Genomic DNA, 26259 nt, shown 5'->3' on the forward strand with positions numbered 1-26259 from the left:
GAAAGAGAGAGAGAGAGCACATGCAGGGAGGAGAGAGATGAAGATAACCACACAGCGAGCCAAGCAGTAATGACATGAGATGGGAACAAGAGACCCATATGCTAAACAGAGACGCTAATTTCAGCCTGAATCAAATGATTTTGTCAGTGAGAATGAAGAATGCAAAAAGACAACAGGGATGATGGTGGATTATCCTTCTCACCGTCATCCGCACCTTCATTCTCTCACTGTCGTAGGGTGCAATTGATGTTCTAAAAGTCATGCTTGCATCTCTCTTACAGAAAAGGTCACCTGTTCTCCTCCTCTCTTCTTCCCTCCCTGACATCTGTTTCTCTAGTCAAGCCTGCACCTGTTAATCTTTTTCTAATGGGCCATCAATCACCCCTACAAAGCATTCTTCCCAAAGAGAGTGAGGGGCAGGAAGGAATAGGCAGGAAAGGTACAGACAGAGATAAGGACAGAAAAAGGAAAAGGTGGGGGTACCCAATGTAAGCTTATTAACATTATGTGAAGAAAGGAAGGATGAGGGAGGAAACAAAGAGGAAAGGGAAGCAAAAAAAGAAGAGTTAAGTGATGCAGATAAAAAGTGATGCAGGGAAAGAAAAGAAGAAAGGAGAGGAACCAGCTGGATTTATGAGACCTAAGGCAACACACTCATAGAGCAAAGGCAGACCCTACACTGCAGCCATTTTTGGAGAGACAGATAATTAGCCAGAGTGAAAAGAACTATTAGTTTTGAGCCCGAGGTGTTGTTGGCAGGGCTGGGAGCCCCAAGGGGGCCGTAACCTCCCAGGAATTCTGTGTCATCTGGGACTAGCAATACCATCATGCGCTTTCAGCTTAATTATGAATGACAGCTGACACAGTGGATGGCTGGGTCACTGTGTGTGTGTGTAGTGGGGGAGGGAAACAGTTTCTCCCTGGCACAGGGAATGTAGTCTTAATGGAGGAGGGAGACTAAAAACAAGCATTCCCTTCTGAAAAGCTATAGCCAACTTGTTAACTTAGAGCTGTGGGACACTGCTAGAGATCAAACAAGTGGCTAACTGACATTTGTTTCCAGAACCTTTTCAGAGGTTTAGCAAAAAATGGCAGGGTTCATCCTCCTTCCTTTCTTCTGTGACCTCCTGGCTTTCTCCAAAAGCAGGACTGAAATGGCCATTAGGAAAGTCCTGCACTCACAACAGCTCCTGCCCATCCGGAAGCTGGGAGCCCCAGCAGTCTCATCAAAACAAAGGCCTGCTTATTTTGATGATTTCTGGCCCTGGAGAATGCACTTATGTCTCAGAATAGGGTGGGAGACGACTTAAATTGGGCCTCTCCAAAATGCAGTCATGAGGTCGGTGGGGCAGTCAGAGCAGAGTGGCAGAAGGTTGCTTGGGGCCAATTTTAATTTGATCTCATGTGGTTTGCCAAGTCTGAATCTGGATCTTTCCAAATGCAAGAAACAATGATCCAGATTCCTTTGACAGTGAACCCTTCCCCTTCTACAATAATCAGATGCCATGTGCAGAGGCATAACATCCAGGGTCTATACACTGGGTGGCAGCAGCAGCAGGGCCAGGCTGGCTGCAACAGCTGGACTTCCTGCAGTGGCTGTGGCACTTGGATGGGTAGTGATATCAGCAGCCATCCTTGTGTCCCCTCTATGTGGGCACTCAGGGCTGGTGCCTCTGTAGCCCATTGTTCATTATACTACTGGCCATGTGAGAAAGCGAATGCAACTTCCCTATGGGGGCTAGCCAGTTTCATCCAAAGCTCCTGCCCCAGTGACTAGGTGATGGCTCTGGGATGAAGAAGAGAAGGTCTTAACCACCAATCCTCATTGCCTTATTTTAACACAGACATTTTTAACCCAGGCCATTGTTGGCACTGAATTTATGACCCAGATATCTTGTTTTGGGCAGACTCAAACCCTCAGACTGACTACAACCTCTCTATTCGATAACAGGCAAATGTTATTGATGTCCAGTGATAGCAGATAAGAATAAGGCAAATAATTCTCTATCTACCAGTCCCAGGGTTCACAGAGTCAAGGTACATCTGGCCAGTACATGAGCGTCACTCTGAGGTTTTCTCTAGAACATCAGATGTCAGCAGCCTGGACATTGGAGGGTGAGGCCCCCCTATGTCCACCAGTGGGGTGGGCGAGACAAGCTAGTGGTATGCCCTCTGTTCATAGTGGCCTTGGGTTCCCTTCTTGGGAAATCCCTCTTTTTGTATTCTTTTCCCCGCTCTGATGACTTCATCTCTGGGCACTGCTGACTGGTCTCCCTGTGGTCATCATACTGTCCACATTCTGTCCTGTCATTATATTCCTTTGTTTTATAAACCCATCACATGCACACATTCTAATTTGGTCTATTGCTGGTTTCTCTTAATTTGGTCTGTTCTGCAAAGCCAAAAATCCCAGGTCCTTGCAGTTGGGCATTATGACCTAATGCCACCTTATCTCATGTTATAAAACAGTGTGGTACATGTCTTCAATTTCTCAGCCTCTGTTTGCTTGCTGGTTGCCTGTGTCAGACACCGTGGGCCTTGAAGGCAACTGTCACAAACAGACTTTTAGAAACCAATTAACCCTTGGCATTACCCTGGATCATTATTTTAATAAATCTACTTTACCTATAAGCCAATTCCCAAAAGCAAACCTCTAAATACCATTTTCTAGCCGTCAACCATCTATCTTGTCCATTTAGTCTAGTGTCCAGCTTCTGATAGTGACCAGCATCAGATGCAACAGAGGGAGGGAGGTAAAAGAAACTCTGCAGCAGACAGGTATCAAGTAGACTGTAGGAGGAAGTTTCTTCTACCAAGTCTAAATTGGAAGCTCTGGTGAAACTGAACTGGGGCAACTCTTTGGGCCAGAAGGCTCAGGCAGATCTTTGACTCTGACTGCCCAGGGTAGCACAGAACCAGCCACACAAATCAGTTCTCTGATATCTGTACCTTGTAAATACAATAGAGAGACATGACGGATAGAGACATTTTCCTAATCTCTTGATATTTCTCCATTACAACAACACAACTTGACAGTAACTAAAATTGCAAACTAGAGATGGAAAACGCACACACAGTGATATTTAGTCCAATCCCTGTCTCAAAACCCAGGCAGATTTGCATGTTGCTTTGTCTACATCCAGTTTTAAATGACCTAAATGAAGGGGTTTGTCCTGTTACCCTAGGGAGATGTCTCCACAGCTTAATACATCTCATGCTTCTGGACTGGATGCTTACTGAATGTCTCTGACAAGCAGCAAACAGTAAAAAAGGGAAACAGCAACTACACAACATGAACCAGTGGAGCTAGTAAATGATGATACAGATGAAAACTACAGGGGGAAAGTGCAGGAAGGTGATTTTCTCTTGGACTTCTTCCAGTACCATGCTGTACATTTTAATGAGTAACAGCAGAATGGACTACTGCCATATGTAGACTGCACACTTGCTATGCCCGGCAGTGATGTCCTCATATGAGCTCCTGAACTGAAAGTGGGGTAACTGCTTCTGTATGGCACTGTGGGTAGGCTAACTATCACTGTCAAGTGAAAGTATCAATTAGCCCACCTCCATTTTTGCTAGTCCACCCACAGCACCACAAGGACACACCTATACGGCTCTCGGTTCAGGAGGCAGCCCACCTGGAGTGATATGCCCCATTTGACAGCACCACAGCTAAGTACAGTCATTACCACAAACATGTGATTTCCTGATTGTCCACACTGTAGCTTATAGGTAGGTATTGTTAAGTGCAAACAGATTCGAAGGATGGGGAAAAACTGGTCTGCAGTAGGACAAGGCCCATGGCAATCTACAGCTATGCCTTTCTGCTTGTGCCATGAAACAGCCCCAATATGAAATGTTAATGGAGAGGGTATTATAAGGCATGCTACAAGGTACTTAATCTATCCTGTGCCTCAGGACCCTACAATAAAATAGGATGATAATCCCTTCTTTGCCTCACATGGATGTTATCAGGATAAAATACTTTAATGACACTGAGGTGCTTGGAGATTACAGTGATGAGGGTCATATCTGTGCTTAGACAAATGTGTTTGCTTTACATGTCTCCAGCCACCTGTCACTTGAGGCCATCAGAAGGGCTTGTGTGGTCTCAACCCCTCAAAGAGAATGGAGGAAAAAGAGGAATTTATGGTTGCAGCAATCAAAGGACTCACCTGTTTTCCTCAGTCCTTGTATACAGCTAGGCTGTGCTCATGCATCTCTTAATTAAGCTAGAAAGACTAGCAAACTGATGGATTTGAATTGAGATTCTGGTAAAGTGCCTGTGACATCCCCAGAGGGTACATTAAATTAACCAAATAGACTAAGGATTCAGTCAGCTAATGAAGAGAGAAATGAGGGAGAGAGGTGGGGGAAATGGAGGAGACAAGGGAAAAGAGAGAGAGAACAGAGGGATAGAGGAGCCAGAGAGAGAAAGAAAAGTGGAGGATGAAAGAGAGAAGAAAAGGAACAGAAGGAGATAAAAGGAAATTAGATGGAGGCAGACACATGACTGAGTGCAAAAGCAGGGGATAAAAAGGCCCTTGTGGATGCATCTCAAAGTCACGCTGGAATCTTCTGCACTACAACCTGTGTGCACTTTGCTCTGTTTACCTCTACAAGGTTGTAAGCTCCTGTGAAAGGGCCCAGGACTCCTTAAGAGGCCTGTACAGCAACAAGCTTGCTGTTGGTGCTCTATAAACAATAACAGATTGAGGAAGAGAAGAGACTGGGCGTCTAAGTGGACTTGGGTACCTCAGTGTGAGTCTACTGCATCCTTTTCAAAACCCTGGAAATCTATTAATGCATCTGATTTTGTAACTTACAGCAATCTGACCCTTAAGACTAAAACACAAAAAAGCACCAAGGAGGAAAAGGATCCACCTACTTTTTTCATTAACTGTTTTTCAGAGACTTGAGAAGGATGGAGTAGAATTGCACTTAGGTGCCAAAGTCCACTTCGGCATCTAATAGGTGGAACAGAATCTGGACCTTCATGAGAAGAGGAAGCAAATGCCCCTGCCTTCAAAAGGCTCTCCTCAGGACATAACAAGATTGTTCAAATTTGGATGCTGCCCAAGGGGACCCTCTCATACATGAATCCAGACCATGTGGGACTCTTAATTCCACTGTGTGTGACCTACCTGACCCATGGTGCTACCGTCTACCCATTCTCATTGTCCATTCCCACCCCCAGCTGGCACACTGCATTAAGATTCCCAGTTCCCCCAGGGCTGTTACCTGTTCATGGTGCTCAATGCCCATGCTGATGGTGTTCACCAGGATCGCTATCATGATCCCACGGTTGAAATACTTGCTGTCTACAATCCCTCTCAGTTTGACTCTCACTTCCTGCCACATGTCACTACAGAGCCTCATCTGTTTGCCTTCTTCCCCCTCCTCTTCCTCCTTCTCCAGCTCAGCGACACCATTGCTTTCCCTGCTTCCTTCTCCCTCCTCTTCACCGGCCTCTCCGTTCTCCTGGTCTGAGTCAGCACTGTCAAGGACGGAGAGCCTCCGGGCTGCTTCGCGCTGTACTTTGTGGCATCTTGGGCAGTTGTTGGGGTCAGAAGTCAGTGTCACGGCAATGGGCTGGACAAGGGCCTGAGGAGTGTAGTCAAGAGAGTTGTGTTTCTGACAGTGTCCTAGGAAAAGAAAGAATTAAATGTAAAGAAGCAGGGCCAAATTTCCAAATGAGGCTTCAAATCAAGGTACCAGCTTTACCTCTGGGACTTTAAATAGGTGCCTAAGATAGCTATGATTTTTAACATTGAGGGAGAATGGAACAGTCCATCAAGGGAAGTGGTAAATTCATTATCATTTGAGGTCTTTACATTGAGATTGGATGCCTTTGTAAAATATATGCTGTACTTCAGCTACAAGTGATTAGGCTCAATGGGCTTCACTTACATAGTAAGGAAGAATTATTTCTTCCAGTGCAGGCATCACAGGGTGAAATTTGGCAGCCTGTGCTACCCAGAAGGTCAGACAAAATGATCACAGCAGTTCCTTCTGGCCTTAAAATCTTTGAGTGCTCATTGAGAACCCAAATGCTGAACTGTGCTCTCTCATTTAGATACCTGAGTTTTGAAAGTATCTTAAAGAGCCAGAAAAGAGACTGAAAATAACATATTCTTACCTACCACCCTCTATCAGATCAGATCTGCTGGCTTTCATGACAAAAACCAGGTTTTTATATCTTTTTCCTCCTGTTAGCCCTGGAGTGCCAGCACATCGAAGGGAGAGTGAGCTGGCATCTAACCTAGCTTTGGCATCAAAGTGCCAGTTGCAGGATCTTTGTTAGTGAGTAAGATGTGCAAAAGCAAAAGGCTGAGTTTGCAAGGCTGACAGTTAGAAAATCTATCCTTTCACTTGTAAATTGACCACATGTAATCTGGAAGCCACTGAGAAGCAATTAGCGCACACAATCCCAAATGAGCCATTTGTACAGTCACTTTCGAGGCCAGAACCTCAACTGAAATTATAGAATTGTACCTCATGTCTGATCGCACACATGAAAAAAACACTTTCTCTCTCACCTTTTAAAAATTAAGCAAGTTCCCCACCCCTCAAAGTTATGCTAGTACATCTCAAAACTGTGTTCTTCAGCTCCTCTTTTCTACTGAAACCACCCTCAATAAATTGCCAAAACTTCTCAACCCTGATCCATTGTACCCACTTTGAGCTTTATCCTGAGGTCCTACAGGATCTCCTGATACACTTCAACCCTCTCCCCACACTTTCTGCTAATGCCCCTTCACCCTAGAGTACCAAATACTCAGATGTACCAGAGCCCTCCACATGCCTCTGTTAATACCTTTTAGTCCTGTTAAGCAACAGCTCTTGAAACTTTAGACCTGGACTTCACTTATAGCTTGTCCAATGAATGAAATTCCTGTTGGTGACACCTATTGCTGTTTCTCCTTGGGATCCTGGTGACAGTATTAACTCTGAACTTTGCATTCTAGGAACACATGCCCTTTGGCAGGTTGGTACATGACAAAGCTCCTAGCTGCTGCCGTATTTCCAGCTTTCCCCACAGAATTCTTACTGTAGCATCTCTGTCCTTTCCCATTCATGTCTGGCTTCATGTTGCCTGGCTCCATCCGGCCCTGGCGTCGGTTCTGCAGGTTGTTGTAGAGGCTGAGCGTGCGGCGTTTGGCTTTGCGCACGATGTGGCAGATGTACTGGAAGATTTCCTCATAGCAGTCACCTGGCTCCATGTAGCTGGCCACAGTGCTGGAGGACAGATACCGTGCTCGCTGCTCCTGCATGAGCTGGTGCTCCCGCTGCTTGGTCTCAGAGAACTGTGTGGCTATGACCACGAGGCATAGGTTGATCATGAAAAAGGAACCAACCTAGGACCAGAGAAGGAGAAGCAGGAAGGAACAACAGTGGTAGGAAGTGGGGAAAAAAGAGATGAAAAGGAAAATGGAAAAGGAAAATAAAACAGGAGGAAGAGAGAGGAAAGGAAAAAGAGAGCTGAGATTCTGTCCAAATAGGAAGGGCTGCAGTTCTCAGGGAAAACCATACCTAGCTGCCTGAGAACAACTCACTTGATGTGATTTTTACCACATGGGCCAGTGTCAAGGCACTAAACTGAGAAGAATTGCCTCCCTTCCTATTTTTAAATATTCTTTCAGACTTTCATTACCCATCCTCTAGAACAGTGGTTTTCAACTTTTTTTTTCATTTGTGGATCCCTAAAATATTTCAAAGGGAGGTGCAGACCCTTTTGGAAATTTTGAATAGAGGTATGGACCCCTTTGAATTGTAAGTGTGGGTATTCACATACTTTTAATTGCTCATAGTCATCTTTTGCAGTCCCCTTAGACATAGTCTGCAGACCCCCAGGGGTCCACAGACCACTGATTGAAAACCACTGCTCTCAAAAGCAAAAAGGGCACCTGCCCTACTTCATTCTGTGACTTGTCTCCTCTAAGCTATCGGTGCCTTGGTTTGCCTATCCATAAAATGGAGACAACAATGCTTAAGCCTCAGAGATCTATGGAGAAAAATCACTATAGTGCTGCTAAGTATTATTAAATGTGTGGAATCTGCATTAGAAGATCAACAGGGGTGGGGCAGGGATTCAATAGGAACGCAATCCTGATCCACGTGAGGGATTTTTAAGCCCATTTATACATTTTTTTTGAAAGTTGTTACAACATGGATGGCAACTGCTCTCAATGGAGGTGTAAACTGCAGAATGAGAGTGATAAAAAGGACAGCTTTCTTTCTGAACGGTGAGAGGATTTCCATGCTTTTCTGGAGTGGAGTTTAGGTGCTACCTGTGGAGAAGACAGAGGTAGGTTCTGATGGACCCTAAAAAGGACTGCGGAGACAAGGAGTCCCAAAGAAACAAAGAAGAAATGGAACTGGGTGCCTTTGCCCTCCAGGCAGTGCATGGAGGCAACTTTCTTAGAGCAAGGGAAAAACTTGGGCTGGATTACTATTAAGAAGGTAGCAGCAGTGCAGTTTCCATAATTGGATTTAGGACCACTGACAGGAAAACTAAATCAGCATTAGCCTTTCCTTCTTGAGGTGGTAGCTCTCATCCTGTGGCTACTTCCTCATCCTGCATCTCAGCTCATCTTGCTAAGCTGTAAAAATGCAACCCTTTATGAGAGAGGGAGGTGCAAAGAGTAGGCAAAGGAGAAAGCTCCTGTGTCAACTCCACCACCTCCCTGTACCAGAAAAGGAAGACATGGAGACAAATTTTCAGGAGGGTCCAAGTGTAACTTTGCCTACTAAAATAGATGGTCTCCCTCATGTCCAGCCCACGTGCCTCTTCCCCCCTCCCACCCACTCTCTCTCTCACACATATACACACAGGTGCCCAGTGGCTTCATCATTAGATTCAGTACAGTGGCTTTTAATATTTCAAAGGGGAGATGTCTGTGCTAGTATTTAAATAAGCCTTTGAAAAATGAAGCTGCTCCCTGCCAGATTCAGTGTTAGGACAATATGCAGCTTCGAAATAAAGAGCTTTTTGTTTTCCCCTAGTGCCCTTCAAAGCTGTTCTAAATCTGTTCATCTTAATTTATATAGTCCTTCTCTTCCTCATGCCAGCCCATCTGCCCTTCAGGTTCTTTATGTGGCCTTTCAGGGGGGAAAGAAAAAGAAAGAAAGAAAAAAGAAAATGGTTATGTGGTTTAGAGCCCTTTGCTCCCTACCCCCAAAAAATTCTGCATAGTTCATGTTTTCATGTTTTCAGTAATGACTCCAAGCCTCTTGCAGATGCGTTCCTCTCTCTCTCTCACACACACATACCCCCTTGCATTTTTCCATTCTCATTGTCTCCCTCCTCTCAGACTTAATGAACCAAAGTGGGAGCTGGGAATATTTTTTTAGTGGTATTTCAACGTCACCCATTCCTGTGGTGTCCAGGCATCCCACAGACATAAACTGATAAAAACCTACAATATTCCTGGGTCAGGAAGGAGGCATTGTCTCTATTTTGAAGAGAGAGGAACTTACGGACAAAGAAGTAAAATGAGACTCATGAGTATAACTGATATTTTCTGCTCCTTAATCCTGTCTCTCAAGTCAACCCATTCTTCATGATCTCATCCAAGACTGTGAGAAAGAGGAAGAAGAAGAAGGACTAGATATGGCTACCAGATCACCTGTTCAGGAATCATTCAGTGAAAGTCATTACATGCAAACAGTATGCTTGTTGAATTCCTAAGAGAACTGGCAGGTCCACCTTCACATTGTCCTTCAGGCTTTGGGCTTGGAAGCTGATACTCATTCTTTACTGAGTGTGAATAGTGCACTGGTCTATCCCTTTTATGGACATTGTGGGGATGAAGCCAGACATTTCTGTGCCCCTTTAAGAACAGGTAGTTCTGAGAAGGATTATTAGACTAAGATGGGAATGGGTCCTCTGTCTGCTAATGATTAACAAGGAGAGATCTTGACCCTGTTAAGTAGGAGACTTGAGAACTTTCAGGTCTACAGTATGGCTGGGGAAGCCAGTCTGGATTAAAACACAGCTCCAGAAAAGGAAGTTATGGAGACTTTAATTAAGAGCTTGAAACCAAGGATCTCAGCTTGGAAGAGACCTTCAGAGCAAGACCCAAAGGCTGCTGCAGGACTAGTGGAACAACCCTGATTGGAAGGAACCAAAAGATGGTGATGGCCTGAAGCCCCAGGAAGGAATGGTTTGAACCTGAAAAGGTCAGAAGAACTGTATTTGGTGAGGTCTCAATAAAGTAGATCTCAAAAGAGTGGTGTGCTGGGACTGCTTCCTGTAAATAAGTATTTGGCATTAAATAAGCTATGGGATCGAGTGCATCTGTGGTGTAATTTCACAGAAGGCAAAGGAGTTAACCTAGAAATAATTCGGCCTATGGTCTGTGCTTGGAGCAGTTTATAGTCTAACTCATGGTTCATCTCTTGCAATGGCTGACAGAAATAGCATTAAGCATCGTCTGCAAATGAATAGGGTGTGTCTAGAAATGTCACCGACACTCAGCTGTAAAATCTCAAGATGAGTGTTTAATTGAGGGTTTTCAGATGACTGTAAAAATTCAGAGACAACACTGAAATCAGAAGTTGATCTTGTGAGTTGATGTGATTTGATCTTGAATTATGAAGATGTTCCATCTGACTGAATGTTCACCATTAGTATCCAATATGCAATTTGGGACTACTTGAATTTAAGGGGAAGAAACTTGCTCCTTCTTACACATGCATATTTAAAAGGCTAAAGGCTGCCTTCATGAAAGTACTGTGCAATTCCTGCCAACTTGTGTGTATAACAGTGTGACATTAAATTCTGTCCCTACTTACACTGTACAAGCTAGGATACCCCAACGATATTACTTAAGTGAAAATAGAGGTGGGTCCAGTCAAATATGTCTACTCCAGGAGGTAAGGGGAGAGAGGCGAATGAATAAATTGGAAGTAATGAAAGCATCTACTAAGTGCATCAGAAGTACTGGCTAATTGGTTTGCTTTTGGGGCTGAACATCTGTGGGCTAGTTCTTGTACCAGTTTCAGATAAAACAACTCTAGTTGCAATAATAGTGGACTTCCAGCAATAGGGACTGAGGCTGAAGCAGAGTGCTTTTCATGAGAAGTGGGGAAGGCTGCCTCACCACGTAAAGGAATCTTGCCTCTATAATTAAAAAAAAAACTTGTAAGTTTGATGAGACTGATAGACCACATCTCGGCCTTTTGTTTCTGTCAACTAAAATTGAGCTAAGGCAAAAGAACCCATTCAGGTGTCAGTCACAATGAAGCTCTTCAATCATGACTGTCTAGCTGCTTTTAAAAATATTTCCTTCTCTTTCCTCTTCATTAGTCCTCACAGATTCTCTTTTTATCTCCTCCTCATCATCCTCCATGTGGGCAGTAACTTAGAAACAAGGCAGAAGGCAGGGCATGTTGTAGCATGTGACAAAGTAGGTTGTGGTCTACAAATGGTCATGTGTCTCTCAACTGCCATACCTTTTGCCTGACTTCAGAATAATATGACTAACCACCTCTTTCTTCTTGATAACAAGAAGAAACTTGGAATCCAGATGCACAAGTAGTGTAGTGCTGAGTAGGATATTGATATCTAGATAGAGTTTCTGTAGTTGAAAAGAAACCAGCTCCAGCCTCTTAGCGATTCATTCATACTTCTCCTCACTTATTTTATTCAAAACAAAAATAAACATTCACAATAGGCAATTCAGCCTGTAAACTGCATGCTTAAGTAACATAAAACCTTTTCTTCCTATTACTATCCCACTTCTCTTCCTCCTTTGCCTCATCCACTGAGTACTACACCCACCTGTCTGCATTGGCCCAGGTGATGTTGTTAGATCTTTGGGGCAGAGACTGTTTTCCATTTCAGGTGTGTATGTCATTCAAAATTTTTGGCCCCTGCTCATAATTCAGGTCTCTGGGCACTACTGCAAGATAAATCATGAAAATGGGCTACTAAAGACTGGCATATGTATAAAGAGGAGGGAGAAGGGGAAATGCATTTATCTGTCCTTGGAATAGAATCTAGATGCAGTGCTAAGGAGAAGAAACCAAAACGGATTTTGGGGCCCTTGGAACGGACTCTAGGTAGAGATCTCTGGGAAGAGAATAAAATCCTAAACTGGACTTCCAGGTCCCAAAGAATATATATTGGGTGTACTCCTCTAGGGGCGCGTCTACATGTGATGCTACATCGCCATAGCAATGCGCTACAGTGACTTAGCATCGGTAGGCACAAACCATGATGCTGCAGCTATGTCACCATAGCAACGTACACCCTCGTTATAGTACATTGCTATGACGATATAGTGGCTAAAAATAACCATGCGCCACTGGCACAGTGCTGTATGGGCTGTTACTGCACCATCATGTAGTACTTCCTTTTGGAAGTACTAAAAGATAGTGCGGTAACAACAGCACTGTAGGGGCATGTGTAGACGCACCCTGGGAGGAGGAGATGAACCTGATCTTTATTTGTATATGATGGGCAAGGATTCTGGATACAACCTTCAGAAATTGAATCCCTGAGGAACCTGAAATAAAGGACAGTACAGCCCTTTCCTACCCAGCATCCTTTGTTTATATAAAATACATGGTCTCTCTCAGAAGCCTTGACGCAGAAAGCTGGGACACTGAGCCTAGGTTATAGATAGGAATCCACCACTATGAGAAGTCACTTCATACTTACGATTATCAGCAAGATAAAGTAGATAAAGTTGTAGAATGAATGAGCATCCATCACATAATACATGATCTCCACCCACCCTTCCAGTGTGATAACCTGCAAAGAAAGGAGAAAGCGAGAGAGACAAGAATGAATCCAGGAGTACCACATCCCTCTACATGACAAAGCTGATGCTGATGAGCAGAAGGACATAAACAAAATACAAGAAAGCTGAAAAACTTCCAATCCAGGATATGAGCATGATTCTTCTAGGTGAAGAAGGCATGCTACCAAATCCTGTGAGATATTACTAATTACCCATATATTCATTCAACTACTTCATTTCCCTGAAACAAAGTGAAGGTAGAAGAACTCAGAATGGATTTCTGTGCCTCCTGAACTGGATTCTGGGTACAGCCTCAGGAATGAGGTGGAGAAAAAAAAGATCTGGATTCCAGATCCCATCTGGAATGTGTTTCTACAACCTTAACATGGATTACACATACAGGCTCCTTTTCCAGCCAGGTCATTGTAGTTATAACAGCATGATGCTGAGAGGGCACCATATGGGTGAAAAAGGATTTGGACAAAGACCTGGATCCTGGCTGGGAAGCTAATCTTATCTCACCTGAAATATAACAATCCAGGCATAGCCAATATTGTCAAAATTGATGGCGCCTTTGTGTGGGTTGGTATTGCCTGTGCGGCAAACATTGTAGTACTGGTTCCAGTTGACGCACATGCCACTGACATTGAACTCCTGCCGGACAGAGTTGTAGTAATAGTAGTCATCTTTGTCCAAACAGCACTCGTGGCCCCTCTCCTTCAGTGGTGGGATCTCATGACACCCCATGATGCCATTGTCTCCTGACAGTGAGCAGATGAAGGGCATCTCGTCATCCTCCTCGGGTTGGTAATATGGGGGTAAGACAATGTCGCCTTGTCTAAGAGGATGAAAAACAAGCCGATGAAGTTACTGTGACAAATGTTCACTATAGTGACATTTGAGAAACTAGAAGCTGCCACTTTGGTGCATGAAATGTACTGAATAAACAACCTACAGATGTATTTTGAAGGAGGCTGGCTGGAAAACTAATAGCTTTGTGAGTTGGTCCCCAATTTTGTAGAGCCCTGTTCGGGGTTAGACTGCACGATCTTAAGCAGAATTCTACCATCCACCATCCCTGAGGGATGGTAAAGAAGCTTTACATCTGCCAAAGGAAAATATATGCATTCATCTACTTAGTTGGTATCAAAGCCCTTGTTGAATGTCATGGAAAGAAAATGGCATTGAGCCATGTTGTGATGTACCCACGTATGGAACTATAAATAGATGCATCTTACAATGTTTGGCCGTAAACTTCTTTACACCGCCCAACCCCCCCAGTTAATACAAACATAAAATTGCAGTTGAGATCTCAAAACTCAAGAGATGCAAAAGTTAAAACTCTACCAAAAGGAGGCAGTTAATTCCAAGTTCACAAACTATTTATTAAATAATACCATTTTTCCCACAACCTTCAAAATACATCTGTGCTTGACAAACTTACAATAAGATGTGAACAAGGAATCTGTGATTTTCTATTCAAACTTAACATGGTCTTCCTCAGTTTTTGGTTTGCTGCAATAGGTATTGCGTTAATATAGGTGGTATTTTTTATTAAATACCATGGAGTGGTGTAAGGTGTTGAGAAAAAAAATAGAAAAATGAAAAGCTTCTTGGTCTGCAGCTGAAAGGCACTAATATATAAAGGCATATATGTGCATATATATACTGGATGCAAACATTTTTGTGTGGAAATTAAAGGGTCTAGTACAATAAGTCCTGAGACAATAACTGTACCATTGTTTCAATGTGAAAAATATAGTCGTTCTTTGATATAATACACATTAAACAGTTTGCACCCTACTTACCTAAGGGACCACTTTCTTCCTTTTGTCCTGTCCTGCTCCTTAAGGTCAACTAAGAGCAAACTCCTGCAAGTCCCATGAGTGCATCATGTTTGCCTGGCAAAAGCACACGGGAGGTCGCTCCAAGGCCTTCCAGAGCCTGGGCCTGGACATATTCCAGAAGCACTGTAAGATCTCATTTGGGCAGGCATTTAGCAAGCTAAGTTAAGTTGAGATATCATTTAAGGAGTTTGTGTGTTACATTCTCATGTTATACCCTGCCTGCTTTTATAAAGTTATTTTTCCTCTTCTAAGCTTCCCTGAGCCTTTGTGAGCAAGAGCAGCAAATAAATCTAATAAATACACAGCTAAATTAATATTAAAATCATTGAGAAACCAAGTGTTTTAGACCAGGGTGGGAATGGTCAGCCAAAAATTAGCTAACACATGATAATTTAGCAGGTTATAGTCCCATTTCCCTTCTCAGGTACCTGAAAGAAAAATTAGGTCCTAACCATGCATTTTCCCTCAGAGTATGTACACTCCCGCATAAAAGCACAGTTTTAAACAGCCTCAAGCAGCTGCCATCCTCTGGTCAGCCTTCCAGTCTCACTTTCTCCCCTAAATCATGTTTTCACAATTTTGTTTTCAGTTTAAGATGTTCTAAGGCCTTAACATAAATCATTTTAAATTCATCTAGAGCTTTAGCTCCTTAAGCAGTTTAAACTGATGTAAGGCCTTAGATTAGTTTAAGGTGATTAAGATACTTTAAAGCCTGAGATCAGTTGCAGACTTGGCAAAGCTGCAAAGTCAACAATAAGGAGAAGAATCACTACAGTCTGCAACCGGTGCTTTGCTCCCCCATGCAGGGTGAGTAGTGTCAGCTGCTTTCCCAGTTCAGTCTGCCGGTGAAGGAAGTGAACAGAGCTCTATATACTCTCTGAATATACTCTCCATTTACCCCCTTCCTCCCCCCCACCAAATTTATGGACTCTTGGGGGGCCCCCAAGCCAAATGACAGCTCCAAAGGCTGGGGGTTAAGCACCCCTGCTCGAAGCCATGTGCTCTGGAGCAGAGATCTCCTCCGTGGCTGCAAAGCTCATGCATGCCTAGAGCTGTAATTCTGTCGGCCTTTCCCCAGACATCATCTCATTCAGTTTCTTGTACCATTACAGTGCCCATCCTTTGTCTTCAACATTTGAGTTCTGGTGTCTCGCCCAGACAGTTCTGCCAATGCAACTCGGCCTTGATTTGCAGCACCCCAGGGCTTTCTCACAGCTTTCCAGTGCCCTGTAATCTGAATCCAAGTTTTCAAACATGAAATGACTGTGTCTCCAAACACAGAGCCAGCAGATGTGTGCTAGTACAGCTCTTCATCCTTGCCTTTCAGTCATTAACTAAAGGGAATCCCTTAACAGTACAGAGCTTCTGCCAGAACCGTCTGTGTTTTTTACAGCAAGACCTTGGCCAGGGGAGGGAGGCAAGGCTGGGGTATCTGTACTCCAGCTATTCCCAGCAGGCGGAAAGACCTCTTGAAGCTGAGGACAGCCAGGCGAGACTTGAGCCTAGGACTGGGCCAGTCCTCAATTGGCCCAGAATTTTCAGAGCTGCCAAGATGACATACAACTACTTTTGTTCTCTTTCCCATTTCAAACCAGGCAAAATTCAGCCCTTTTAGGCACCAGTGTAGATAATTATGCAAGGTGCAAGGCGATAGAAGATCAGACCCTTGACTGTGCAGATGACTTGACCAGGACTCTTGAAGCTGGTTCAATGAAAATCAAGGTAGAAAAAACAGTTGAGGGATTTCAGAAATGAAGATTGCTTGGCCTACCCTGGCTGACGGAGCAGCAGAGCAGGGGTTGAAAAATAATACCTTAATAGACCACTATGTTGCCAGGTCCCTTCTGCAGGCATATCTAGCTTTCAGACTGTGTGTATGTGCATGTTTATTGGGAAAGAAATGGAAGCTTTTGTGCCTGGGGCAGGGAAAGGTGGAAAATTGGGTACAGTCTAGACATGTTAATGCCCTGGAATTCTTGTGATAGAGGACAGAAGGAAATAAGGGGCAGGGAAGGGAAAAGATATCTCCCACAGACAGGACAAGGAGACAGCATTTCTCATTCACTCACATTGTGAAGTTTTCCTCCATGAAACAGCGGTTCCGGAGCAGACCAGCCCACAATTGCACTCCAATGATGCCAAAGATGAAGAAGACAAAGAAGCAGAGAAGCAGAACATTCCCCAGCATTGGCAGGGTGTCCAGGAGTAAGTTCACCAGGATCCGCATGCCTGGAGGGCGGGGAAGGAGAAAAGAGAAAAAAGAGAAACAGAGAGCAAGAGAGAGGGGAAGAAGGAGGAAAAAGAAAGGAGAAAAGATGCAGATAAGGGAGAGGGGGAAGAGAGAGATGAAAATAAAAGGGAAGCAGGTTGGAAATTCATTATAGCCCAAATCAGGCTGCGTTTATGAACTGCCCTTTGGTCCCAGCCCCATTTGATAGGCCAGTAAAAGTCATTGCAGTTCAGTGTCCTTTCTATTCTAAGCCTCACATTACAGCTCCAAAACAGAAAAGGCAAAGTGGCTTTTGGCACCAGCACAATTTTATTTGATATTCCATCTTCTACCTTTTCTGCAGAAGAGTGATGGAGTGAAAACACTGCCTTAAAACACGCACATCTTAATGCCACCATCCTTGATCGGCAGGGACTGAAAGTCATAACTGCTTGACGGCTGTACAGTGACCTGTGAGAATTGAATCAATGGTCCGAACACAATTTGCCTAGTGGGATAAGCCTCCACATCACACACAGAGAAAAATTCCTTGTCATAACTGGCACGATTTGGCCCTCTCAGTGACAGTCTCATCAGGGGACCGTATGGAGACCAAACTCCTTTTTCTCTAGCGATTCCTCCATGACAGGGCTGAAGCACACTGGTGGCAGGGCATAACATGAGGTAGGCTTTCACTACTGCTACCCCTGCAGTGCCTGTCCTCTATGTAAACAGAGGGTTTGTCCTCCAGGGCTACCACTACAGCACCTTTGACCAGAGCCAAAAGTTCAAAACATTTTTTTTTCTTATTGCACAAAGAATTTCTATGGATTTCTTTTTCCCTTAATGGCTCACAGAGCCAAGGGACAAATTGACAGGAACAAGGGACCAACTTCATCCTCTGCTATATTAATTATGTTTCCTCTGTTCTCCAAGGATGCTAAAAATTTTAGAAATCCTTCTGAGCATCAGCCAGGCTCCATTTCCCCCTCCCCACCTTCCTCCTCCCTCTCCTCTACCGAGGCTCCCTTCTCCAAGGGTCCAGGGAATTCCTTCACGGAAGACACTCCATGTAGGCCAGCATATAATTAGATAATTAGATATTTATAACCAGTTCATTACTTCAGATGGCAGCTGGAAGGGGAAGGAGGAGGGAAAGATAAGATTAGGATTCAGTGACAGCCCCTTGAGGCCACAGTTAATCCCCTTTTTATGCCCACTGTCAAGTAATTAACCACGTCAAGTTGCACTTTACACCGTCTCAAATTCCTGCAAGGTCCTGTTCACACTGCAGGAGAAAAGTGGACTTGGTTGTGAGGTGTGCAATTGCATACAGGCTTAGTGCCTATGGTTGTGGGGGCAGATCAGTGTCTCCTGTTGCATGTGGGGATGTTTGCTTATTGTGCATAACGTTAAGAAGGTAGGGGTGGAGAAGGAGGAAAGAGTGTATTTATATAACAAAAGGGGGTAGGTGTATGCAGGGGGTGACGCATATTGCACATATATGGAGAAGGGCAAGAAGTGTGTGCATGTGCTAAGAAATGCTGAATGTGCAGAGGAGGTGGGAGAGTGCATACTCCAGCCTCACTATCTGTGGGGCCTATGTTGCCCTGAGGAAGATATTTTGGTGAATTTCCTTTTCCTTTTGGTTTTGCTGCTGGAGGGAGTGGAAGGTCTGGACGATGTGATATTTGATAAATCTAATACCAGATTGCTGGCACTGCATGTGTGCATACACAGCCCTGGCAATGTGAGAGAATTTAGGTGCGAGACAGCAGTGGGTTATGCATGAGACAGAGAAGGTAAGGGGGAGCGATTGACCACACCTCTTCAAGAGTTAAGGAACAACAATCTGCAGTGGGTACAAAGCTTCAGCCTCCTGGCTGCCCAGATGTGTCATTATTCACCAGTTATTCAGCATCTAGCCTGTGCATTCATAATTCACTAATGCAAGGTCACAGCTCCAACCTCTTGCCTGGGCATAATGGACAACACCATTATCCCAGCCAGCTTCCTGATTTGTAATAATACAAAGCCTAACAGCCTCACCATCGTGTGCCCTGTGCACTGCCAGGCCCTCTGACCTCCCCAGTTTCTGAGGCAACCTCCTCATTGCCACCCAACAGTTTCAGAGATTCAGATACATAGATTGTAGAGTCGGCAGGGACCACAAAGGATCATCATGTCTGACCCCCTGCCCCTGGCAGGAAAGAGGACCGAGGTCAGATGACCCCACCCAGGTGTCTATCAAGCCTCCTCTTGAAGACCTCCAAATTAGGTAATAGTACCACCTCTCTTGGAAGCCCACCACCACACAGCAATGCAACACGCTTCCAGCAATAACACTGCCTCAAACAATGATTTTATAAGCTCTCAGAAACTAGACTGGGTCAGTACTTTTATGAGAGACCTTAAGAGAAACCCAGGTATTGTAGGAGGCTGTGGCGGTAACTCAGCACATGGCTGACTCTTCCCAGAGGTGTAACCATGCAGCCAGGCACCTGAGCCAGCTACAACACACAGAGGCAGCAGTGTCACCAGTGAGTCACCAATGCAATTGTGTGTCTGTAGTGACAGCATTTTTTCCCCTGCATCCTTCCCTTCCAAATCAGCACCCAGGGTAGCTTCCTTGGTCCCCCTGCCCTAGTTACACTAGTGACTCTTTCCACTGAGTGGGTGTGTCTACACGTGCATTTACTCCTGCTTAAATTTACTGGGCAGTAAGTAGGAATAGGCTGGTGTCTGCATGTGTTAGTCCCAAGTCAGTTCAAACACGCAGTGTTACTGCGCAGTAAGGCGTCTACATGTGCACTATTGTGCAGTAACTAATCGGGCATAAATTTTATACCTGCATGATGCAGATATCAAATTTATGCTCAAGTCGGCATAAGTTGCCATTTTTACTGTGCAGTATGGAGGTGTATGCGTATACACACATCCATAGTGAGCAGTAGTTTTGGTTACTGTGCAGTAAATGCACACGTGTAGATGTGCCCAGTCAGTACTAAACCAATACGCTGGCATGATGTGATGGGGGTCATGCTGCATCCAGATGAGACACAGGATAGAGGTCTTGATTGAAGTTGGGCAGAAATACTCAGAAGAAACATTTCTTTGGCAGAATATGCCGATTTGGCAAAATCAAAGTGTTTCACAGGGGCAGTGAGACTGAGTTGGAATTCTGAGGGAAAATAGATGGGTTTCAACACTTGCCTGCCTTTTCCAAGGAAACCTGCCTCACCTCCTGACATCTTGCATGTGACGATGGGCTGCTGGGGGGAGCCCAGGCTTCTAGGTTCTCTGGCTCCAGCACAACCAGCCATACGGACTTCCCTCTGGGATGGGGACAGCAGGGCTTGCAATGTCTGTGATGCCAGGCAGCACGCCAGGCAGTGGCCCAGGGAACTAGGATCTCTTTCCTTTCCCAGATAATTAATTTTTTTTCCACTCTTAATTGGGCTGAAACCAAAATCTCCCATAAAACAGAATTTCCTTTCACAGCCCAGTTTTTCTCATTCAAGCTCCAGTGGAATTATGTCAAAGGCAGGAGGGTTTAACTCGTTGCAACCAAATAGCAACTGGGATGATTCTATCTGCCTAATGTTCCTGAGTTGATTCCCTCATTTCAAATTTCACTTCCTGCCCTAAAATGCTCTGCACTATAAAGTGTTTTACCCAGAGGCTGCTGCTTTTCAGCCCAGGACAAAGTGATTCCTATGTGTAAAGTTTGTTCAGTTTGTAAGAGTTGCAAAATCCTTAAGAATTAATTTGGCTGAAAGGTGCTATGTAAATACAAGTTCATTATCATTGCACCCTCAGTTCTTTCACCCGCTACTTACGTTATTGCACTGCCTGTATATAATTATAGCCAGTCTCTTAGCCATGTCCCCTACAGAATGATCACACTGCACCTGCTGCCAGCTGACCTCACAAGGCTGCAGGCCTGGTTGTTACTGAGGGCTAGTACATTTTGATGTCTTGCTAAAATGGAGCAGGTATGTACTGTCATGGCATATTGATTCTATCCTCAGAGTTAGTGCTAACCCATACTGGTGTTTTGGTCTGAGCCCTACCAGGCTTATGAATTTGCTACCCTAGATGGGTATGCACACAACACTGCTCCTGATGCCAGGAAAGGGCCAGGCTGGCTTGTGTCGCTTCCTCGCTCCTTTGCACCCCATTAGACGTGGAGTAGGCTATGATTGAAACTGTTGGAAAGCAAAAGCTTAGTGGCCATTGGAGGCCGAATCAATAGAGCAGTGAAAAAAAACGAAACTCCAAAAAGGCCAAAACCTAGCTGCTTCTGCTAGGGATCTTTGTCTGGCTCACCCAGGACTGATCTCATACCTTGCCCTGATTTAAATCCAGGCAATGTCCTCTGGCTCCCTTTGACAAGTGGTCTTGCTTTGTTGATTTCAGGGATCAGTTCTAGCTCCCTGCTCTCCTTGGCCCCAGCCTTCCCCACTGGGAAAGACCTGATTTTCCAATCCACTGATGAATGCCTTCTACCACCATCCCCTCAAGGCCTTTGAAGAAGAAAAACAGGCTGGCCAGCATCAAAGAGCAGTGGCACTGCAATGTGCTGGCAGGGTCTATCTGACCGGCAGGTAGGGGACATGACTGTCTCTCTGGCTTTTCAAAGGAAGGCATGGAGGTACCACCTAGAAGCCCTGAAAGAAAGAGGAAAAAAAAATTGAATGGCTCAAGGACAGGAGATTGGTGGTTCACTAGAGACCCTGGAGATTTAGAGGGTAGGGTCATCACAGCTAGCCAAGTGGGGCTCCTGGTCAGCAGAAGGCAGGGTGTGAGGAGAAACTGCATATATTCACAGGCAGTGAGGAGACAAGTAGTGGCAATAAGGAAGCTGTCACCCAGAGGTGGATGCATCCAGCACTAGTAGTGACTCTTTCCATTCAAATCCGGTTTTAATAGTGTCCTAGTTCTGGGGAATCTGGCTGCCTTTCTTCATTGGGGTGGCGGGGAGGGTGCAGTATGACTGTGAGGAAAATGAAGAATTTGTCAGGGCAACAATTAGTCTGGCCTCTGAGAGGACACACCGGAGAGTCTTGCACAGTGAATTCTGGAAGGTCTTACAAAGCTGATTCTTCCATGTCTTCCTCTCCTGCCGCTCCCTGTCCTCTCCCTTCAGGTTTTTCCCTGTCAGCCTCCCTATTTACTTTTCCCTCACTGTGCCCCTTTTTTTATTCTTTCTTTCTCCATTTCTTCTCTCCCTGTGACTGTCTCTCGCTCTTCCCTTGCCTGACTCACCCTCCCTCTCATCTGTTGTCTCTCCCCACACCTCCATTTGTCTTCTACCATTGGCAGAGCAGAAGCCACACTGGCTCACAGCGAGGAGTGGATATGAAAAGGGACAATGACCTTTTCTAAGGCAGCCTTTGAAAAAGAGCCATTCCCTGAGAAGAGAAAGGAAGAGGGGCAGGGCAGTCTAGAGAACAAGCAGGGAGGGAGGGCACTGACGAAGCAACACTCAGCAACCAAACAGACTTCCAGGGCATGAAATATGAAAAGGTTTGCTCTTCAAGCGGAAGAAAAGCTAGAAGCATGAAATATTCATGAGTGCCAGGTGTGAGCTCTGAAAGGCATCTTGCTCTCCCAACCCAACCTTGCAGAGAGGCTTGGGGGATGGGAGGGTGGGGGACAAGGCTGTGTCTGCTACAGGCAGAAGCAGCAGCCTGTGAAATATCTTCTTGTGCAAACACTCCTTGACCACTTTCCCACATCCAAAGGGTGGAGACTGGGAAGACATGCCTGGCAGCTGGGAACATCTCCTAGCTGAAAAGGAGGCGTACACCCAATGGAAGGGAGGGGCCATCACCAGGAAGGACTATACCTCGGTTGCTCCGGGCTGCAGGGGGGCGGTCAGGAAGGCCAAGGCGGAAATGGAGCTGGGACTAGCGACCCAGATCAAGGACAACAAGAAGTCCTTTATAGATACATAGGGGGCAAAAAGAAGGTGCTGGGTAACGTGGGGCCTCTGCAGGACACACTAGGAAATCTGGTCATCGCACCAGATGACAAGGCTAACCTATTTAACAATTTCTTTGCCTCCATTTTCCTGAGCAGGGACCAGATCAGCCCATCCACCGAGACCCCCTCAGGCCCCGGGGGAGACGCACCCAGGCCTAGGGTCAGTGAGGATCTAGTCAGGGAACTTCTGGAGGGACTGGACATATTTAAATCAGCTGGTCCTGACGACCTCCACCCCAGAGTGCTGAGGGAATTAGCAGAGGTCATTGCGGGACCCCTGGCACGGCTTTACGAGCACTCATGGTGCTCTGGCATGGTGCCAGAGGACTGAAAAAGGGCCAATGTGGTTCCCATTTAAAAAAAAGGGAGGAAGAAGGACCCAGGAAACTACAGGCCAGTTAGTCTTACCTCAGTCCTGGGGAAGCTTTTTGAGAAAATTATCCTGGCACGTGTTCACGAGGGGCCAGCAGGGGAGACTATGCATAGGGGCAACCAACATGGGTTCATCAGAGGCCGGTCCTGTCAGACCAACCTGGTGGCCTTCAATGACCAGGTCACAAAACCCGCAGACGCAGGTGTCATGGTGGATGTAGTCTTTCTGGACTTTAGGAAGGCCTTCGACTGTCTCTCACCCCATTCTCATTAAAAAACTAGGAGACTGTGGCGTCAACACCTACACAGTCAAATGGGTCGCTAACTGGCTGGAGGGCCGCACCCAGAGAGTGGTGGTGGATGGGTCATTTCCGACCTGGAGGGATGTGGGCAGTGGGGTCCCCCAGGGCTCGGTCCTCAGGCCTGCACTGTTCAACATCTTCATCAGCGACTTGGACGAGGGAGTAAAAAGCACCCTGTTCAAATTCGCAGATGACACTAAGATGTGGGGGGATGTGGGCATGCTAGAAGGGAGGAATAGGCTGCAATCGGACCTAGACAGGCTACAGGGGTGGGCAGAAGAGAACAGGATGGGATTCAATACTGACAAGTGCAAGGTGCTGCACCTAGGGAGGAAGAACCAGCAGCATACCTACAGGCTGGGGAACTCCCTTCTTGTCAGTGCAAAGGCAGAAAAGGATCTTGGAGTCATTATTGATGCCAAAATGAACTTGGGCTGACAGTGTGGGGACGCGGTCAGGAAGGCCAACCACACCTTGTCATGCATCCACAGATGCACCTCGAGCAGGTCCAAGGAAGTGATCCTCCCCCTCTATGCGACACTGGTCAGGCCGCAGTTGGAGTACTGCATCCAGTTCTGGGCACCGCACTTCAGAAGAGATGTGGACAGCATGGAGAGGGTTCAGAGGAGGGCCACCCGCATGATCAGGGGGCAGCAGGGCAGGCCCTACAAGGAGAGGCTAAGGGACCTGAACCTGTTCAGCCTTCACAAGAGAAGGCTGAGGGGGGATCGAGTGGCCATTTACAAACTAGTCAGAGGGGACCAGCAGGCATTGGGGGAGTCCCTGTTCCCCCGAGCACTACCAGGAGTAACAAGGAATAACGGTCACAAGCTGGCAGAGGGTAGATTCAGACTAGACATCAGGAGGCGCTACTTCACTGTCAGGGCGGCTAGGATCTGGAACCAACTTCCAAGAGAAGTGGTGCTGGCTCCTACCCTGGGGGTCTTTAAAAGGAGGCTGGATGAACACCTTGCCGGGATCGTTTGACCCCAGTACTCTTTCCTGCTGTGGCAGGGGGGCGGACTTGATCTGCTCAGGTCCCTTCTGACCCTACCTGCTATGAAACTATATGCTAGCTAGCAGGGGGCTGCTCTCCTCAGGAAATCCCCAGGACTAAGGTTCTGAGCAAAATGGAAATGTCTTCCTGTCTGCAACATGGCAGGGCTGGCTGACGTCAGGCAAAACACTGTATCATGAAAGCAAGTGTCAGGTGAAGGGTGAAAGGAGGATCATAGCAAGGAACCACTTAAGAAAACACGGCCAAACGGAAAAAATAGATAGAGATAAGAAGAGCCATATTTTTTGGGAAAGCTTGCTGAAGTCCCTCTTGGAATTGGGCAGAGTGAATCCACTGCCTTGCTTTGGAGACACCCCGGGGCCCTTTCTGACAAGCTTCTGTCAACTTTAGAGCATCCTTAGCTCCCTCCAGACAGTTCCTGTCAACCCTGATTAGCTTGGCTATCACAGATGACATCTTTCAAAGTGGAGACAAAATGGAAACACTGGGCATGTACCAGCCCTTGGGAAAGGGGAAAATGATGGTGAACAACCTAGAAAGTGGAGAGCAGGGTTGTACATTGCAATTTACATGCTAAGCTTGCTAAGGATGTGCAGAAGAGTTGAGCTGGTTATTGATGTTAAACCACTACTCTTGTTCTGGCACAACTTTGTTATACTGTCTTTCCACCTGCTGCTCTTTAGTGATCAAGCCACTAAAGCTAAGTTTATTTCTGTCCATGCCGTTAACTATATCAGCATCAAAGTCATTTGTGGACTCTGCAGTGGGTGGTCAAATTCTGCTCTATTCAGGTTCTTCTACTTCACCCATCATCATGGTATCTGAGCACCTTCCAGAAATGTATTTAGAGACAAGATTAAAGTCCGTAGAAATCAGAGTGTGAGGCAGCAGAACCTTTTGCTTCTTCAGAATCTACCAGTTCAAATAAACTGGGCAGAAGGGAATACGATTCTCAGCTTTTTCTTAGCATCATAGGCCAAAACACCTATTTTAATTTTTACTGAGGCAGAAGCAAATCTCTTCTTCATCAGCACTGGTGCCCCTAACCTGCAGGGCATCTTGCTGAATGCAGTCTGAAGTACAATTCTGTCCCTCATCTAGGCAATTTGCATAAGTGTTCCTCCCTCCCCTGCCCCAGGATGTATAGCAGTTCATAGATTCAAGGATGTTAGGGGCTGGAAGGGACCTCTCAAGATCATCGTGTCCAGCCCCTCTCTGCTGACTCATCACCGGGTTGTCTGGATTTTCCTGTGGCATCATCTCTTATGGAAATCTTCAGAAACTGGAGGCCACTTATAGATACATGCCAGCCCTTATGATTGAAATAATCTCTTTTACCATGCATACTGTAACCTAGCTCTCCTACTTCAAATAACTTCTATAATGGAAGATCCTCCCTTCATCCTTCATTCTACACATGGTTCCCAAATTTTAACAGATTTTCATTGATTTAAAACACTCCAAGAAGACACTAATGGGCTGTGCATGCAACAATGAATACATCATGCAATATTTCATTGTTGTAACCCTCAACTGCCCATACTCCCTCTTCAACTTTCTCATTTCTCTTGCTATGTTAAATTTAATTAAGGCCCCAATTCTGCACACACCAATATACACAAGTGCCTTGAGTTTTGTGAGACTACTCATACACACAAGTTAAACACAGGTCTCCTTCAAAGCCTAATGAAATTTTTCATCAACTCCAGTGAGCTATGGGCCAGGCTTCATAGGTGGAAATGTTTACTGAATACATATTTGGTTGTAGGGA

At 45.5% G+C, this 26259-nt stretch overlaps 1 protein-coding gene across 1 annotated transcript in view; it reads right to left on the reverse strand.

Annotated features, from left to right (window-relative positions):
• Nucleotides 1-26259, reverse strand: part of CACNA1I (calcium voltage-gated channel subunit alpha1 I) — a 261054-nt gene that overhangs the window by 52863 nt on the left and 181932 nt on the right. Inside the window, 5 exon segments of the mRNA XM_025211326.1 lie at nt 5245-5648; nt 7055-7361; nt 12671-12763; nt 13275-13590; nt 16669-16828. Of these exon segments, the coding sequence (XP_025067111.1) occupies nt 5245-5648; nt 7055-7361; nt 12671-12763; nt 13275-13590; nt 16669-16828 (1280 nt within the window).

This window comes from Alligator sinensis, unplaced genomic scaffold (assembly GCF_000455745.1).
Source record: "Alligator sinensis unplaced genomic scaffold, ASM45574v1 scaffold215_2, whole genome shotgun sequence".
In the NCBI taxonomy this organism is placed as follows: Eukaryota; Metazoa; Chordata; order Crocodylia; family Alligatoridae; genus Alligator; species Alligator sinensis.